This window comes from Ceratotherium simum, chromosome 38, assembly GCF_057802395.1.
Source record: "Ceratotherium simum simum isolate JZ-2026a chromosome 38, ASM5780239v1, whole genome shotgun sequence".
NCBI classification, from domain to species: domain Eukaryota; kingdom Metazoa; phylum Chordata; class Mammalia; order Perissodactyla; family Rhinocerotidae; genus Ceratotherium; species Ceratotherium simum.
Genome location: NC_141937.1, coordinates 21,749,164 through 21,768,751, shown reverse-complemented (window position 1 = coordinate 21,768,751; position 19,588 = coordinate 21,749,164). Strand labels below are relative to the sequence as shown.

Sequence of the window (19,588 nt, the reverse complement as noted above, 5' to 3'; positions counted from 1 at the left end):
AGTTAACTTTTAAAAAGCTGGGATTTAAGCTCACGATTTTCAGAGCTTTAAGTTTATTTTCTTTTACTGTATGTTACACATTAAAATATTACCAAATTAGCTTCTAGTGATGGCATATTGAATGAGATGCACAGAAACGTCCTTCTCTGTTCCCTGCTATTTTACTCATTAAATGAAGGAGTCATTTTTCTGTTCTCTCTTTGCCAATGCGTGTGCACACACACTGGACACACACACACGCATGTGACAGATCGGTCAGTTTCAAACTAGATAGATGAAAAGAGCTTCCCTTGTCAAAAAGAGGTCCCTTGTCTGGTAACCAAAGCCAGTCTCACAGCTTCTATTTTTACATAAATTATGTTTCATGAGAATGGGAGACTTTCTCTGACCTTGGATTAAGTGGGCTACTGGCTCTGTGATCTCACACATTCTGTACTTCCTTTTTCCTAATACTCACCATATTCTATTGTTAGTTGTTTTATTGCCTATCTTCTCTGCACGCTCATAAGCTCCAGGGGGTCCGGGCTGTACTTGTGTTTGCCATGAACACCAGGATGTCCAGCATACAGGAGAGCCTCAACAAATATTTGCTGCAAAACTAAGCTTGCCAGAATGATTCTTTCTTTCAATTTTTTCTGATGAGGCTAGGTCTCCTGTACACAAAGATGAAGAAGATGGTCCTGGGCCTCAAGGTGTTCACAGGCTAGTAGGCAGGACAATGATAATAAATGCAATAACAGAGGGATATATGGGAGTACTTTCTGAGCTCAATGGAGGATGGTGAACTCAATGGAGGATGGTGAACTCAATCTGGGTGAGGGGAAGCAAAGGCTTCCTAGAGAAGATGGTTTCTCAGCTGATTCTAAATGGTTTACCAGGAGTTAACTGGGCAGGGAGAGGGGAACTCAGGAAGAGACAGCCTGAGCAAAAGCACAAAGCATTCCAAGTATAGGAACTAGAGTGATTTGGTGTTCTAAAAGTGAACAAAACATACCAGAATGTCCTGGATTATTCTTTAGGTGACTAGTATTTTCTGCAATGACCTGACTCAAAACGGTAGGTTTAAAAGTGCTTTTCCCTTTGAGGAAAAATAATTATTCCCTATCTCAATGAATTAGATAATACACTTTCCTGTCATAATTATCTCTCTCATCCTATTGGATGGTTATTTAAAGTTTTAAGACAGCACCTCAAAGCTTCATCTGGCATGAGATTTCCTGGAACCTTCTTATTCTAGAAAGTTTACTGATTTTTATAAATTCACTGATTTTCCCCTGCCATCTACGACTGTTCATGGAATTTGGCATCTCTCACCCAGCTATCTAAGAGAGTGAAAGGCCAAGCCAGAGACATCTCTCTCTCTCTCTCCAGCAATCTTGGTCAGAAGCCAGCCAAGGAATGTGGGCCAGGCTCTCTGCTGGCCACACCAAGAATGTGCTATAAAAAACAAGAGATGAATGTCACCATGTCAAGCCTGCTGGGATTAAGGCTCAGGTGTTCCTCTGCTGTCCCATGATTCCCATGGCTTCCTGCTAATTTGAAAAATCCCAACAGGCATGGTCACCACCAAGCGCATAATGGTTTAGGGCACTGGTTCTTAAGCTATAGCATGTATCAAAGTCCTCTGGGGAAAATGTGTTGAAAATGTCAATTCATGGGCTCCACTCGTAAAGATTCTGTTCCAGTAGATCTTGAATGTGGGCCTGAACTTTCCTGTTTTCTCTTTTGCTCTTGTTGTTGTTGTTTGTTTGTTTGTTTTGGGGGGGGTTATTTTTAAATATCCTAGGTAATTCTACGCTTATAATCTACAGGCTACACATTGAGATTCTCTGGACTGGTCTGGGACCTTTCAAAGGCTTAGAAAGAAGAGAGAGGAGAGGAGGGGGAGGAGAGAGAGAAAACACAGCCTGGTATCACAAAATTGTTTACCATTTACAACGTTAAAGCCTAGAACTAGAGCAAAGACCAGTATGTGTTACTCTTTTGTTCTGGGTCTGGAGAGCCACGGGTTTTTGTTAGCCTTCTCCACTAGGCACCTCTACTCCACTTGTCCTGGCCTACCCTCACCTGGCTCTTCTTCTGCTCCTCATCTTCCTAGGACTAAGGCCACTGTCTTCTTGCTGTCTGGTCAGCTATTCTAAATCTTTAATGCCTTGGACCAAACGCCCACTTTCTGGGCTCCACTCAGCAGGGCAATGCTATAGGTCAGAAAGACATAAGTAAGACCACTGCAGAGGAGAGTGGTCTCGTCCATACAAATGCAGTGGGGGTGTGATAACGAGACCCCCTTCAGGACAGGGCCTCATTCCCCCAGCCGCCGGGAATGCTGGCTGCCGAGGGTTCACAGCCACAGGAACTGCCCTTGACTGAAGGGAGCTTCTCAGCCCAAGGTTACACCTCCCGCCTGGGTGCAGCCCACACCCAGTGAGGAGTTGACACAGGGGACAGGATGACCAGCTCTCTTGCTTCGAGGTGCCAGAACAACTCCGAAGGGCCATCCCAGCTCCCAAGCTCCCTGCGGTTGAGGCCACTGTTGTCCACGCACCGCAGTTCAACTCCTCCCTCTGCGTCATGCTGCTCCCCTCTCTCCCTGCCGAGTATGGTTCCCAGAGCACCCCCCCCCCATAACCCTCCTGTAGGCACATCTCCGAGTCCATTTCCAGGGAACTTGACCTAAGACACTGAACTTGCCTCTTTCTGTCAAGTCCTGACAGCACAGTGCAGTGGGCCTCTGCACCTTACTTCTTGGATAATCTTGGGTGGTCACCTTATCTCCCCAAGTGTCTCCTTCCTCATCTATAGAATCCGAATACAGAGAACAACAAGAATAATAATACTTATTATTTCTGTTTTGCTAGGCTTTTATGAGAATTAAAAGAGAAAATATATATGAAAGTACTTGGCGAATAATGAAGAGCTATATAATACTGTCAGCTAACATCACTACCTGTTGGTTTACCATGCAGTGATAAGGGAGAGGGAGGAGGAAGTGGGGTATCTACTCATCTTATATAATTCGGCTACATACTGTGTCCCACTTTATCTCCAATCAACGGATTTGTGTCACTAATCAACACACCCAGGCACACAATCGTAAATGAGGAAACCAGGAGGGGAGACGTGCATTGCTGTAATCCTGAAACTGAAACAGAAGACAGAACCACACTTGTTCACTCTGTTTCCATAGGAAGATTGCAACAGAGCAATTTCCACTAGTCTGTAAAGTCGGAATTCACGTTATTACCCAGTGAGTTATGCAATGAGTAATGGAACATCGTTTTACATCTTTGAACAGAAAAACAAGTAAAACAGTTGGCTATACAAAATGGGGAATACTTTTCTAGGCAACTTAGTATTTTCTGGATCACCTCCATACGGTATCCACTGAAAAGAAAAAAACAGTACAAAAATTAAGTTGAAAACATTTAATTAGCTCAAGAAGGATAACTGGGAATTATCAATTCTAAAACTCTGCTTCCTATTAAAAATTACCAAATTATTGAGCCTTAAGAAGAACTTGAATGAGATACACAAACAATATTTGATATCCACAGACTCACAAGGAGTGGTCAACAATGACTTACTTTGACAGATGGTTTCATTATCAGCAAAAGTCACAGAATGGTCAGAACTGGGAGGAGGTTTGGAGACCCACTAGAGCCCCCAACCCTCACAATTCTCTGTTCTCAGGAAAACCGCAGTCTGGAGGAGGCAAGACAAACCCACATGAAATATTAACCAAAACCCTGCCCTTTCTTGTTATCTGAGCACTGAATGAATTACAGACAGAGATACAGGAATTCAGACCAAGGGGTAAACACGTGGGCCGGACCATCCGGGAAGGCTTCATGTCAGTCTCATATAATGGGAAGCTGTAAATATCTCGATTTCCTCTTAAATTTGAAGATGTGCTGGATGACACATTGTCTTCATGCGTGGAGAAAACATTTTAAATCTTCAAGTTTTAGACACCTGAACATTTTAAAACTTCACACTTAAGATGAGTTTGCTGATTCAGTTTAGGTACAACATGAATTCAGTGTTTATGATCCTTAAATGGTTCAAAGCAGAGGCCTCCGAGGAAAAGATAATTAGACCCTGCTTGCTGAACAAAAATCAGAGTATTAATCCAAATCGGGGTAGGTTGAATCACGAAACAATGAGAATAGTGAAGAGTTGGGGCCAGATTTTTGGAGGGAAGAGAGGGCAAGGCTGTTAGTCAAAAATACCTCTAACAGGACCAAAGGAATCTACACGGATGCCGCAAATAGAAAGCAGGGCTTGAACTCAGGAAACTCAAGTCCTTCTGCCCGGCTAAAATCAAGAGGACAGGGGACACAGCGGGCCAGCTTCACTTAAGAAGATTCTGGAAGTTAGAGGCAGGAGAGGCAGGTAAACACCTGCTTCAGAGTAAAACCAGAACAAAACAGACCCCAGAAGGCAGATCACAAACCAGCAGTGCATGATCTGGAGTTATGTACCTGCCTGCATTTGTGAGTAATTTGTCCACCATCGGACCCTGCTCTGCAGATTAAGACCCCCTGGCCAGCTCTTCTGCTTCCCCGCAGAAGGGATGGTACAGATTTTAGCAATAAAACATTGAGTGCATCTAAGAAATACAAAATGCTCAACATTCAGTGCTTGGGAAGGATGGTCACCAAGGCAGTACTGAGGTCACAGTCGTTGAAGCTCTGGAACCTTCAGACACTGAGAGTCTCCATGAAAATGTTTAAAATTCCCAAGACAAATGTTCTGATTATTCCAGGTTTATCCCTAGATCAACCAGGTACATCTTGGGGTCGAGGGAGGGGGAGGGGTGCTATGCAGCACAGCAGGGCCACTGGGGGCCCGTCTTATGTCCTGGGCTATTCCTGGACGAGGGACGATTGTTGGGATCAGGGCAGTGACTCCAACCTGAGCTTACCGCAGTGTCCAAGACATCACTCACTCATTCATGGAGAGAGCATGTCATGGCGGTGTGGTTCAGAACGTACGCTCTGGGGCCTCGTGCTCAGGACCCACTCCTGGCTCTGTCAATTATTAACATTGCACGTTCTTCGCTTGTCAAAAGCAGTCAATTACAGCACCTATCTCACGGGACTGCAGTGAGGAGTAAGACTGAATTCACACAATGAGCCTAGAACAGTGCCTGGCGCTAAGACGCACTCAGTAAATTTGAGCTATTATTATTTTTACTCATTCATTCAAAAAATGTTAATGAGCACTGATCCTGTGTCAAGCACTGCCTGAGGTCCTCATCATCCTTTAGCCCGAACCTACTCTTCCACTTATGTTCCCATCCTAGTCATTAACTAGAAATGTGGGAGTCATCCTAACCCCTCCCTCTCCTTCACCGCCCACTCGTAAAGACGTGGCCAGGTTCCTCCTTTAAACATCTGTCAGCTCCTTCCTCCTTTCTCACTATTACTGCCTGACTTGAGTCTTCTTTAATTTCTCTTTTCAAATATTACAGTCATCTCCTCCGTGTCTCCCTAAGGCGAATGTCACTGTCCTCCAATCTATTCTCCATCTTGATTCTAAATTGACTTTTCAAAACACATATCTGATGATATATTCACTTGCTTAAAGTCTGCTGTTGGATAAACTCACAGCTCCCACAGGGCACATGGGCCTTTGTGATCTGGCTGTCTGTCTCTCCAGCCCTCACTCTGTGCCCACACTAAACAGGCTGGAGTTCCCTGACCATACACTGCTCCTCCTTCTGCTGGGTCTCCATATCTCCTTGCACCTGACAACTCCTTCTCTTACATTAAGGTTCATTATTTAATCAATAAATACTTCCTAACACTTATCTTGAGTAAAGCCTGTGGCAAGTTCAGGAGTATGACGATGAAGAAGACACTAAATCCTTTCTTTCTCCTAGAAAAAGTAACTTTGAGGCTCTCGAGGGAGAAATAACGTGTGGACACTAAGGTAAAGTTATCTCAAATGGAGCAGTTTCCCTCACTAGTTGGATATCTTATGGAATTGGAGAAATCTGGCCTCAAGTTCAAAAGCACCTCAGCAGATTTCAATCCCAACAGTAAACTGTGACACAGTGGATTTACTCATTTTGAGTCATACAGGTAAAATATGTTAGAAAAGATTGATCCAAACTATAAAAACAACGACCCAAAAGTTGCTTCCATATGGAGTTATAAAGTTGTAAGTCATCAATTAGTCACTCTGTTTTTTAAAAGGTAACTAAAAGGGCCTGTGATTGTCCGGGGGTAATAATAGGCTGGATCTATTTTTACATGGTTATTAAATAATATGAACTATAGTTAGACGCTTTAAAAATCATGCCTTTCTAATTAATATATTTTTAAACCACTTATTGAATGAAACGCTTACCGAATTAGCACAATAGGCTGCCTACAAACACAAGTAGATGGCTAAACTCAAAACTTGCCTCGTTCATCCTGCAACGATGACTCAGTTCATTCAAAATCCCCCATCTGCAGAAATGCCAGTCATGTTGGGACACAAGCCCTACCCTGGGCATAGATATGTCATACGGCTCAACTCCTTGTATTGCATTTTCCAGTGGATTCGCCGGCCTTCCACACTAATCCTGTGGGGCAGGATTCTGTCTTACTCTGGTTACTGTATAAGCAGAGTTCAGTGAAGAGCCTGACACAGAGAAGATGCCTCATAACCGTGGGCTGGGCTGAGCCGAGCTCAGGTCCAGTAAAGACGCTGCACCTTCTCGGCTGTCTGTTGAGATGGCTAGGGTCCCTCCCTAAGAGCTGCCATGGGGCCTATCAGCTTAAACATTTTAATTTCTCAGCTCCAACTGGTATCCACCTTCGTCAAAAACTGTCATGTGGTTTTAGCACTAATTTACTAAAGACAAACCATCGAAATATTTTGATTCAGAGAGTGACATACATTCACTACGCAAAATGACATTTCTACCATATCATACCAGTGAAAGTAATAACAAACCGGTTATTGAGTAATAAAATTAATTTTCTCTTGGGCCTCTGCGGCAAAGCACATGATTTTAATGGTTATCTTCCATCAGCCTAGTGACCCTAGCTGGTGTGTTGTACCATCAGGCGCCTTTAGGAACCTGAAATCTTGAACTGTGACTTCCTATACGACCCGCCCCAGTTGGGCAGTGTATGCATTTCACATCTTCTTCCAAATACAGACAGAGCCAACCTCCCTTTTTAAAAGTTCATTAACGAAGTCTCACAATTAAGAGAGCAGCTGTGTGACTCATTTTTGGATACCCGCGTGGAAATAACAACTCCTCCCTTTGCTGAGAAACGGCTTAAACAAGCGAGTGAGAACCACAGGAAGTCGTACAGATCTGGCTAGGGTCAGCGGAGTCGAGAATTCCCTATCAGGGAGGTGTGGTTCTCGTGAGCGCCGCCACTACCGCTCGTCTCCATTCTTCTTAAAAAAAAAAAAAAAAAAAAAAAGGTCTTATGGGGCTTGGAAGGACTTGTTTCAAGGCGGTATCAATTTCTCCGTCTTTCCTGGCTCCCGCGTCACACTGCCAAGTTCAAGTCAAGAAGAAGCACTCATTCTGGGGTTTTTGAGAAAGTGCAACCTAATAGGATGTGAAGATGTGATGACACTGAAGAAATGCCCGCTAATTACAAAAAAGAGTTTTCACTCATATGTGAAAGATAAACACACACATAGATAGATACGGTGAACACACGGTGGTTACCAGAGGGGAAGGGGGTGGGGGGAGAGCGAAAGAGGTCAAGGGGCACATCTGTAGGGTGACGGATGGAAACTAGAATATCAGCGGTGAACACGACGCAGTCTATGTAAAAGCTGAAATATAACAACGCACACCTGGAATTTACACGTTATAAACCAATGTGACCTCAATAAAATATTTTTTTGAAAAAGTCTTCAGCCTTTAGACTTAAAAGTAGTCTTAAGCGGATGCTGTATAAGGGACGCCTATCAACAGGTATCGCTGAAATAATTTCTAGAAGCCCTAAACGCGCGGTCCCTTGCCCACTGCGGGGGAAAAATCACTCCTCTCTAGATGAGAAACCCGAAGCTGCGTTCCCCAAGGCGCGGAGAGCCGGCAGGACCCCCGGGGCCAGACCTGGAATCCCACGGAATGCCTTCTGCCCCCGAGCGCGCGAGCCACCCCGGGGCCGCCCTCCCCGCAGCTCCCCGCAGCTCCCCGCGCACAGCCCGGGGCGGTTAAGGAGAGAAAAGGAGACACCCGGAGAGGAAAACGAACCGGGCACGGCGGCGGGCGCGCCGGGAAGCCCCTCTCCCGTCCCGCGCCGGGCGCCGCGATGGGGAAGGAAACCTGTCGCGCGTCTCCCGGCGGCTGCGCTCCCCGCGCCTCCGGCGGCTCCCGCGGCCGCGGCTGGGCTGCTGCACGGCCCCCGAGCTCCGCGCCGCCGCGTCCGGGCGCAGCCCGCCCCCGCTCCGGCGTCGGAAGCGCCCGCGGCCGGGGACAGGCCCCGCCCCGGGGCGCCAGCGCCCGCCCCCCGCCTCCCCGCGCCGCCGGCGGCCCGCGCGCCTCCCCTCTCCCGGCGGCCCGCGAGTGCTCTCCGTGGGGGCGCGCACCCGCGCCGCCCCCAGCGCTTCACCCCGTCCGCAGCCCCCCTCCTTCGCTCCCCCGGCCGGCGGGGACGCGCAGAGGCGCCGGACTTTCCCCCGGAATCCCCGCGGCGCAGGTGGCCTTTGCCAGCCCATGCGTTTCCCGCGGCGCGCGCGCTTGCCGCCGGTCCTGAGAGTGGGTGTGACGGTGGCAGGGCGGCTGCGGGTCGCACCGGGCTGAGGGCCGCCTTCCCAGAACCCATCCGGACTCTCCCCTCCCTGGTGAACCCCAACACAGCAGCGTTCATTCATTCATTCAGCACCGATGGAGCATCCCCTCAAGTGCTGAGGGTACCACCGTGGTCAAAAATCCCGCCGGGATTCTGGCCTCAAGGACTCGGCGCTCCGGTGGCGAAAGATACACAAAGTGTATAGTAGGCGAGGTGGTGCTAAGTATCTTGAAGAATCAGGCTGAGGCTTAAAAGTTAGAAGTGCTCAAAAAAAGAAAAGAAGCCCTTCTTGGATGGGGAATGTCAAAGACATGCAGGAGACCACGGAAAGAGCTCCCCATGGCCAAAGCTGGAACAACTTGAGCAACAAGGTGAAACAATATTAGATTACAACTCAAAGTAAAAAAACTCCATGAGTCCGTAATGATATAAACGGTCGAATAAATAAATAAATGGTGAAAAGAGATGTCTCCCCTGCAGAAGAATTCCTAATCATTTATGTAGATACTCCCCCCTTAAGAAGGAGAAGCATAACTTCCCACTCCTTAAGTATGTGCTGCTCACAGTGACTTTCTCCCAAAAACTACAGTATGGAAAGGGGGAAAGAGAGTGGAGACACTCGCTAAACACTAGCTCAGCCAGGCGATCAAGGTCAACAGTAACAGTCATAAAGCGTATTGATAGCACGTAGTCTTGATATGATGTGATGAATATGGCAGGTTGCCTCTGTGGTCTTCCTCCCTCAAACCCATAACCGCGGTCTTATCACGAGAAAACCATGAGACAAATTCCAGTAGTGGGACATCCTACAAAAAGCTGTCAGTGTCGTCAAAAACAAGGAATAGAGGAGCCTAAGGAGGCATGACAACTAAATGTAGTGTAGTATCTTGGATGGGATCCTGGGACAGAAAAACGCCGTTAGGGAAAAACTAAGGACATCTGAATGAAGTATGGACTTTCGTTAGTAAGAAAGCATCGAGATTGGTTCATTGGTTGTGATGATGTACCATGCTAATAAAAGATGGTAATAATAGGGGAAAATGAGGATGAGGTCTATGGGAACTCTCTACACTATCTTTGCAATGTTTATGTAAATCTAAAACCATTCTAAATAAAGTTTATATAAAAAATAAAGCAAAGGGCCAACCCGGTAGTGTAGTGGTTAAGTTTGCGTGCTCCACTTCAGTGGCCCGGGGTTTGCAGATTCAGATCCCAGGTGCAGACCTATGCACTGTTTATCAAGCCATGCTGTGGGCAGGCATCCCACATATAAAGCAGAGGAAGATGGGCACAGATGTTAGCCCAGGGCCAGTCTTCCTCAGCAAAAAAGAGAAGGATTGGCAACAGATGTCAGGGCTAATCTTCCTCACCAAAAAATAAAATAAAATAAAAAAATAAAGCAAAATAAGAAAGATGAGGGGTGCTATAATAAACTAAAAAAAAAAAAAAAAAAAAGTGTATTGCAAAGGCCTCCAAGATAAGAAAACAGTTGACAGAGGAAACAATGTGGATATCCAGGTTAAGACAATTTCCAGCTGAAGGATCTGCAAATGTAAAGGCCCTGAGGCAGGAGCATGCTTGGCTTCTTGGAGTCATATCAGCGTGGGTGGGACAGAACGAGTGGGAAGCGTGACAGGTGGTGGGGCTAGGGGTGGGGAACGGAGCATGTAAGGCCTTGGTGGTCATGACAGTTTTTAAATTTTACTTTGATTTAGGAGGGACACGGCATTGAAGAATTTTTAGCAGAGGAATGACACGATGTGGCTTTTTTTTCAGTCCACTGTTGTGTTGAGGCCAGATTACGGGACAAGGATGGGAACAGGCCAACCAGTTAAGGAAGCTGTGATGGGTAATTTTATGTGTCAACCTAACTGGGCCACGGGGTGCCCAGCTATTTGGGTAAACATTATGTTGGGTGTGTCTATGAGGGTGTTTCGGGATGAGATTAACATTTGAATCTGTACAATAGGTAAGCAGGTTGCCCTCACCAACGTGGCTGGACCTCATTCAATCTCTTGAAAGCCTGAATAGAACAAAAGGCAGGGTAGGGGAGAATTTGTTCTCTTGGGGCCTGACTTCTCTTCAAGCTGGGACATCAGTTTTCTCCTGCCTTCAGACTCACCTTCAAACTGGAACTTATACCATTTGCTCTCCTGCTTATGGGGCCTTTGGACTAAGATTGGAATTATATAATGAGCTTTCCTGGGTCTCTAGCTTGCCCACTGCAGATCTTGGAACTTCTCAACCTCCGTAATCATATAAGCCAATTCCTTATACTAAATCAACCTCCCACTCTTTCTCTGCATCCTATTGGTTCTGTTTCTCTGGTGAACATTGACTGATACAATGCCATTGCAGTGGAGCTGGTGAGAAGGGGGTGGGTTCTGGATACGTTCACAAGGAGGGGCTGACAGGACTGCTTGATTAACTGGACTTAAGTCATGAGAGAGCAAGAAGAGTCAAGGTTTTTACTTGGAGCAGCTGGAGGAAAAGAGGTTCCTTACGCTGAGGTGGAGAAGACTGCCTGAGAAGCAAGTTGTGGGGAGTGAGGGAGAGAAAGGGAGGATTGCTGGGGATTAAGAGTTCCCTTTTAGGGGGCCAGTCCGGTGGTGTAGTGGTTATGTTCGCGTGCTCCGCTTTGGTGGCCTGGGGTTCACGAGTTCAGATCCTGGATGAGAACCTACACACTGCTCATCAAGCCATGCTGTGGCAGCGAACCACATACAAAATAGAGGAAGATGGGCACAGATGTCAGCTCAGGGCCAGTCTTCCTCACCAAAAAAAATAAAATAAAAAGAAGAAGAAAGAATTGCCTTTCAGACACTTTAGGTTTGGAGTTGTCAAGTTGTCAGAAAGGCAGTTGGACAGATGAATCTGGGATGCTCATATCAATTTGGAAGCCCTCAGCATAAAGAGGGGTTGCAGATACACATTAGATGTCTGAAGTCTGAGTCCCCGGGCACTCCAAAGTTCAGAGATCAGGAAGATGAAGAATCAAGAAAGGAGAATGAGAAGGAATAATCAGTGAGGTAAGAAGTAAACCAACAAAGAAGTGTGTTCCAGAAGCCAAATGAAAAGATGTTTCAAGAATGATCAATTCTATCAAATGCTGCTAATGTGGGTAAAATAGGACTGAAAACAGCAGAGAGCTTGGCCATATGGAGGTCAATGGTGAAGCTGATAAGGAGAGATTTGGTGGTAACCAAAACATGTTTGGAGTGGGCCAAGACAAGAAAAAGAGAGTAAATGGAGACAGAGTGATGAGAAGATATACATATTTGTATGCTCATGGGCATGAGCCAAAAGGGAAGGAAGAAGTGACGGTGCAAGAGAGAAAAGAGATCATTGCTGGAGTGATGTGCCTGGGTAGATGATCGGGAATGGGATCCAATGCACAAGTGGAAAGTTGGGATTAAACAGGAGAAGATGGGCTTCTTCCCTGGTAACAGGAGGGGAGACAGAATGTATGGGCACAGATGCTGGTGAATGTGGAGGCAGGAACATGTTTTAACGATGGAGAAGCAAGGTCATCAGCTGAGAGTGAGGAGTAGAGAGGAAGTTTGAGGAGAGAGGAGAAAGGATGAAGATGTAGCATCTTCATGGAGACGAAGGAGAGAGTAAATGGACTTTGAAATATAGCCAGATTGTTGGGCGGCACGAAGGGTTCATTTGAAGTCAGGGATCGTGAATATCAAAGGAGGCCAATTGGTTAGAGTTGTGTGTTCTTACCAGCCTCACTTGCCTACTTGGGTGCAAATAAAACTAGGCAGAGGTCCAGATAGAACCAGAGTTTGGAGTTGCCTGGTGAACATGACGGAGGAGAGAGGCACAAGAGGGTTGAGGGGCTATGCAAGGGAATGATTATAATGAAGGACCGCGGCATATAAACCGAGTAAGGAGAGCAGAGAGGACATGAGTGACGGTGTTGAGGCAAAGTTGAAGGTGTTAGGTTAATGGATCGGAGGCTCCACGACACCAAGAAATTGCTGCAGTTGTGAGATTAGGGAGATTCAGCTGGGAAAATACAAGTCTGTTATCAGAGAGTGGGATCTTTGAGACTTGGACTCTGAAGGGCTGCAGATATTGATAATGACAAGGTCTAGACCGACCTGAATTTTCTTAATCTGCCCACCCCCGGTGAGGCTACCAGATAAGCCTGCTTTGTTTTATATATTTTTCTGGAGACATTGGCTCTCATCTCCAGTCTGGATGGTTGAGCAATGAGGACTGATAAGGACCTTAGGATAAAGCCCGGATAAAACAGGGGAAGGACTTGGAGAGGGACACGACTGCTGTGTAGACGCTTGTCCCCTGTATGCATCATCTTCTATACTACTGCTATCCCTAATTTGCAGGGCTCATAAACCCATTGAATCCCAGGGTTGGAAGGTCTTCTAGCCCAACCACCCCTCTCAGGTGCAACTTCCTTATAGCCCTCCTCTGAACAGTTATTTTATATCCCCACAACAGGTAGTAATTACCAACCACCATCTCTGTCTTCCATGCTAGTTTGTGAACATCTTGAGGATATGTGTTTAACCTGTCTTTTTTTATTGTGATAAAATATATATGACATAAAATTTGCCATTGTAACCATTTTCAAGTATAAAGTTGAAGTGATGTTGAGTACGTTCACATTGTTGTGCAACCATCACCATCCATTTCCGGAACTTTCTCATTTTCCCCAACTGAAAATATACCCATTAAACACTAAATCCCCATTCCTCCTATCCCAAGCCCCTGGCAACCACCATTCTACTTTCTGTCTCTATGAATTTGACTCCTCTAGATACCTCATATAAGTGGAATCATATCACATTTGTCCTTTTGTGACTGGCTTATTTCACTTAGCATAATGGCTTCAAGATTTATCCATGTTGTAGGATGTGTCAGCCTTTCCTTCTTTTTTAAGGCTGAATAATATTCCTCTTTCAGTCCTCTTTCTTTCATTTTTGGGGGGTATACACCCAGGAGTGGAATCGCTGGATCATATGGTAATTCTATGTGTGATTTTTTTTGTGATATCATCATATCATTTTCCGCAGTGGCTGCACCATTTTACATTCATACTAGCAATGCACAACGATTCCAATTTCTCCACCTCCTCACCAACACTTGTTACTTTCATATAACCTATCTTTGATTTCCTCTCTATTGAGGAAAGAGAGGAAATACCAACCCTGCTGGACCCATGATGTTGTGTGAGTAAATAAATAGCTGTTGTGGGAAATGAGGTTAAGTGAATCAAATTGTGCTCAGCAAGCCCCACTTAGCACATCTTGTTCCTAGATCTTCACTGGCCATTACTGTAGCCACATGTGGTTATTTAAATTGAAATTAATTAAAATTGAGCAAAATTTTAATTCAGTTCCTCAGTCTCATGAGTAACATGTCAAGTACGTAATAGGGACCATAACTAGTGGTTATTAGTGTGCAATATATTGGACAGTGCAGAATAGAACATTTCCATCATTGCAGACAGTTCTTTGGTTACTATACTGGACAGTGCTTTCTACATCCTGGTAGCCACCTCTGCTTTGTCTCACACATCATATTAGGAAATGCTTTTCCAGAACTGGACAGCTTAAAATTTAAGATAAAGATCCTTCTTTCAGGAGGAAGGAACTGTCCTGCCTAAGAGTTCTGTGGCTCTTTGGCACATAAATGGCTGCTCGGCGTGTTCTCGAATTTTTGTGTTTAAATATTATATTTGGACTTTCAGTGCTCATGTGGGTCTGTTGCTCTTGATGATCACCTTTATGAACACAGACTCACTAAACCATTTAAATCTCTCTCTACATCATTCGAAACACTTATCTACTAAGGCATGAGTTTCAGAACATATTCTCAGATTCACAGTGGAGATTATGTTTATTCCACTTCCTTCTTTTTGCCCAAAGCCAGCACAATACCTAGGACACTGGAGACCCTGAATAAATATTTGTTGAATGATGAGTGAATGAATGACCAAAGTAAGCACTGAGCTGAATTTGGGGGAGCTCAGGTCACTGAGATAGCATTTTTAGAGGGTGGCACCCAGGCATAATAAGATTTAGGAATACGTATCTAGCATTGATATAGTTTTAAAAGATTTTTCTTTTTTTACAGAACATGAATTTTAAGCTATGCTCTTTTCTCCCATTGTTCAAAAAAGTAGCTTAAAACTTAATTCCTATAAGGATCTTGTCTAGTACATGTTTATAAAGCTTCAACTCTGTTTTATAAATGCTTGCCACCACTGAATATAATAACAAGAAAAAATAAATTCTAGATATTTATACTGTCAGCATGTGTGCAGGTATCTTCTGTTTGCCCCTTCGGATCCACTTTCTATCGCCCTCCATCCTGCTCTCTACCCTGGGATGTTGATCTGAATGGATTATTCTAACAGGTTCCTGTGCTCTTTGGCTTCCCTTGGGCTTGGCCAATTGGGAACTCTAGCCTCTAGCAGGAGAGCAGAGGCAGGGGATGAGGGCGGGGAATTTATTCCAAACAGAAGGGCTGTCCCTGTCCCTCAACAGAAGGTCTCTGTTCCTCTAAGGTGATCTGTTCTACATGATTCCCTCTCCCCGCTGGTTCTGCATACCCGTCCCTACTCATGATTCTCAGGCCTGAGGTATGACAGCCTAGGGTCCCCCCACCTACAGTGGTGGGGTACTTTATATATATAAAGGTACTTTATAATAGTACCCTTATTTATAAACCTTCCTTGAATTATCCTCATTTGAACGTGCCGTCTGTTTCACATTGGGACTCTAACTGATCAAGCATCCTTAATTAGTAGCTAGAGCACAGCGTCCAAATCCTTGTTCTGAAAATTTTATACCTACAGTCCTTACAAAAATATTCCCTGGGGGTCAGCCCGGTGGCATAGCCGTTAAGTTCGCACGGCCCACTTCAGTAGCCCAGCGTTCGCGGGTTCCGATCCTGGGCACAGACATACTTACCGCTCATCAAGCCGTGCTGAGGAGGCGTCCCACATAGAAGAGCTACAACTCTACAACTATGATACACAACTACGTACTGGGGCTTTGGAGAGAAAAAAGAAAAAGAGAAGATTGGCAATAGATGTTAGCACAGGGCCAATCTTCCTAAAAAAAGTTCCCTGATGTTATTGTCATCTCTTTATTTCTTCTCTTTTTTTTAAAACTTTATTTATTTATTTTTCCCCCTAAAGCCCCAGTAGATAGTTGTATGTCATAGTTGCACATCCTTCTAGTTGCTGTATGTGGGACGCGGCCTCAGCATGGCCGGAGAAGCGGTGCGTCGGTGCCCGCCGGGGATCTGAACCCGGGCCACCAGCAGCGGAGCGCACGCACTTAACCGCTAAGCCACGGGGCCGGCCCTCATCTCTTTATTTCAATCCACTGGTTACCTTTATGAAGAAACCATGTTGTACATCATATTATATAAATTTTTCTTCAGTACACTTAGACTAGAAAAATATTCTCAAATTCACAGGTAAATCTTTTTGCATATAGCTTCTCTACATAAAATGTAATTTACAGAAATATATAAATAAGACTTTAAAGTAAATAGGTTAACTTTTATGGTTTTAAATATTTCAATAGCTAATAACTTTAAATTACTTCCAGGTGTATGAGGAAATCTGTACTTCAGTACTGCAAACAAGCCATCGTTACTCAACGTACACAGCTTACCAGAGAACACAGTTTCTAACTCGTTCCTGTACACTGAATGTTTGCGTCCCCCCAAAATTCTTATGTTAAAACCTAATCCCCAGTGTGATGATATTAGAAGGTGGGGACTTGGGAGGTGATTAGGTCATGAGGATGGAGTGCTCATGAGTGGGATTAGTGCCCTTGTAAAAGAGGCCCCAGAGAGCACCCTTGCCCCTTCCTCTGTGTGAGGACACAGCAAGAAGATAGCCATCTATGAACCAGGAAGCGTGCTCTCATCAGACACTGACTCTGTCAGCACCTTGATCTTAGATTTCCCAGCCTCCAGAACTGAGAGAAATAAATTTCTGTTGTTTATAGGCCACACAGTCTAGAGTATTTTTGTTATAACATGTAACCCAGATAAACTAAGCCACCCTTGAAACTCAAGATTTAATTGTACAATTATTAGCAAACATAAATCATTAAAAAAGTACAAACTCCATAATGCTAATACCTGTATTAAAGATAACAAATACTTATTGTTCAGTTACAATGTGCCAAGCATGGTGTTAATGTTTTCATATAATTTAATTCTCAACGCAAATTTTTGAAGTGTGCACAACTCAACCCCATTTGGCAGAGGAGGAAATGAGCTGTAAACGTCCAATGTCCCTGCATCAGCAAGCAAAGGACTCTAGGTTCAAATCCCAGTGTCTGACATGGAAGTCTGCACTCTTAACCATCAATAAAGAATCCGGGAACAACATCGAAGACCACAGAAGAAGCAAAAAATAAGACCTTTCCAAAGCAAATGATTTCTTTTATCCTGTTACCTGCACTCAAAGAGCAATGTCAAAATCTAAGTAAGCCTAGAAAAATTACTAAGAAAAAAAAAGAAAGAAAAGAATGCAATAGATAACTCTCATAGAAAACCAAATTTCTTGTTGTTTAGTAAGCTTACTTTTCTGTGGATGGTACACAAGGAAGGGTAGGAAACAAGTGGTGGAAATTGCACTATTTTGGTGTTAGTTACATTTTATCCCTGCCTGCCATTCCTGAAATGACACTGTTGTATTTTTATTCTAACCCAAATTGCAATTAAGTGAAAACTTTCCTCTAATATATTGGCATACTTGCTGTAAGAGGCCTGAAGTTGAGCATGTACTAGCTGCTCTAAGCATACAAATTGAACATTCTCCCTGAAAAAGAACAGGCTAAAAAATTGGGTCTAGAGATAGTATAACTGATCCGCTTAATAGTTCCTAATAATTTTTCTGTAGCTGTGATTTTGCATAACAGGTTGCAAAAGTATTTTTAGATGAGACCGTTACTCAACAGTCACTTCTGGTAAACCCCTTTTTACACCATCACGCTGTCTTGCAGAACTGTTAATAGTGAAACAGAAAAGCATAAACAGAATGTCACAAATAAGCAGTACCTTTTCCAGACAATAGTTTAGTCATAAGCCTTTAATTATTGATTTTGAATTTGAACAACTAAATTAGTTCTCAACAAGTGTAATTTTCACTAGATAGACTAAACTTTTTTACATTAATATTTTGTTCATGTAGATGAATTTGTGCTACCGGTTTATAAACTAGGTATTTCTATACCAAAAAGCCTTACTTTGGGGCTGAGACATGGTTTTCGTCTCTTTTTCCTCCTCTTCATCCATCTTGTCCCCTTGCTGCAGCTGCACGTCTTCACTTGTCTGATTTCCCTTTGGGTCTCTCTTCAGATGGACAGATTCCCTCCTCAAAGATGACTCATAATTCCTGTGAGTTCGTGGACCACAGCCAGCATCCTTCCGTGATCCTAAAGGAAATATAATAGTACAATACTGGCACCACAAAAACCAAACGTGTTTCAAATGATGAATATGTTTTTAAAATGAACTCACTAAAGTGATACAGCGAAAACAGATTGACATCTGAGCAGTGACCTCACGGATTCAACAGACAGTCTTTCCTTGAGCATACCTGCCTTTGGGATGATGATCTTGTTGAGGACACCTTGGAGAAGCTGACAGACGTTCCTGTCAGTCCACGGCTCCTTACCTTACTTATGTGCCCCAAGTATGAGGAGGAATCTTTCACAGGAGTTGACACGGCGTTGCATCACTGGCTCTGAGTGTTGAAAGCAGGTCACTCCACCTGATTTCTTTAAAGCCTCTTTTCTACAAGTTGGTGATGGGCAAAGGTGAATTATGAAACAGGAACTTTTGCCACAGCTCTACATCCCCAGTCACAAAGAAACATTTACAAAACAAATGCCCTCATCCAAATCGGAATTCGTGATTGATTACAGTGCAAATGTGAGTGAGGGACATAATCTATTCATGCCTTATTTCTTTCATGGTCCTAGTACACCACCTTCCAACTTAAGTAATGAGCGGACCCTTCTTCAAGGAAAAAGAAGATACGGCACCTGGTGTTAACAGGTTATTTCTACTCTGTTAGCTGAATATAATATAAATACAATATTAGTTACATAAACATGGTATAAATTCCTTATGGCTCCAAACCAATCTACACATAAAAACTATAAAATTAATAATATTAAAATAAACAGCATTGATTTAATATCGTTTTGATGAAGTGAAACCAAAATTGTTTGTTCTAAAAGTAAAATGTGCATTGGGGTATTTTGTATTTCACTTGTCATCTATACAATTCCCTTTATTTTCAAGACAATAGACACTCATTTGAATGATCTTCATCATCGTTGCTATGATTTTTCCTTTTAAACTACATGCATCTTGAATCATCAATCCATGAATTTTTTTCAGCTTTATTGAGGTATAATTGACAAATATAATTGTAAGATATTTAAAGTGTGCATTGTGGTGATTTGATATATGTATGCATTGTGAAAAAATTCCCACCATCTAGTTAATTAACATATCCATCGCCTCCCATATTTATCTTTTTTTTTTGAAGAGAACATTTAAGTTTTACTCTCTTAGCAAATTTCAGTTGTATAATACAGTGTTATCAACCATAGTTACCACGTCTACACTGGATCCTCATCCAATTCATCTTATAGCTGAATGTTTGTACTCTTTTACCTACCTTCCCTATTCCCCCCACCCCCCAGCCCCTGGCAATCCCTTTTCAACTCTCTTTGTATGAGTTTGACTCCGTTTTTTTTTTCAGATTCCATATATAAGTGATACCATGCAGTATTTGTCTTTTTCTATCTGGCTTATTT

General features: G+C 43.8%; 1 protein-coding gene across 4 annotated transcripts in view; it reads right to left on the bottom strand.

Annotated features, from left to right (window-relative positions):
- The window catches only part of STX11 (syntaxin 11), a 45,971-nt gene extending 27,443 nt beyond the window's left edge, over positions 1-18,528 (bottom strand). The window contains exons 1-2 of one of the 4 annotated variants that reach the window (XM_087425180.1): positions 18,436-18,528; positions 18,005-18,193 (exon numbers count right to left, since the gene is read on the bottom strand). In XM_087425180.1, coding sequence (XP_087281306.1) covers positions 18,005-18,053 — 49 coding nt within the window. In that variant the 5' untranslated portion in view covers positions 18,054-18,193; positions 18,436-18,528. Of the gene's footprint in view, positions 1-8,218; positions 8,301-18,004; positions 18,194-18,278 lie in introns of those variants that run through there. The other 3 variants (XM_087425179.1, XM_087425181.1, XM_087425182.1) reach the window with 3 other exon arrangements.
- Between the last annotated feature and the right edge of the window lie 1,060 nt (positions 18,529-19,588).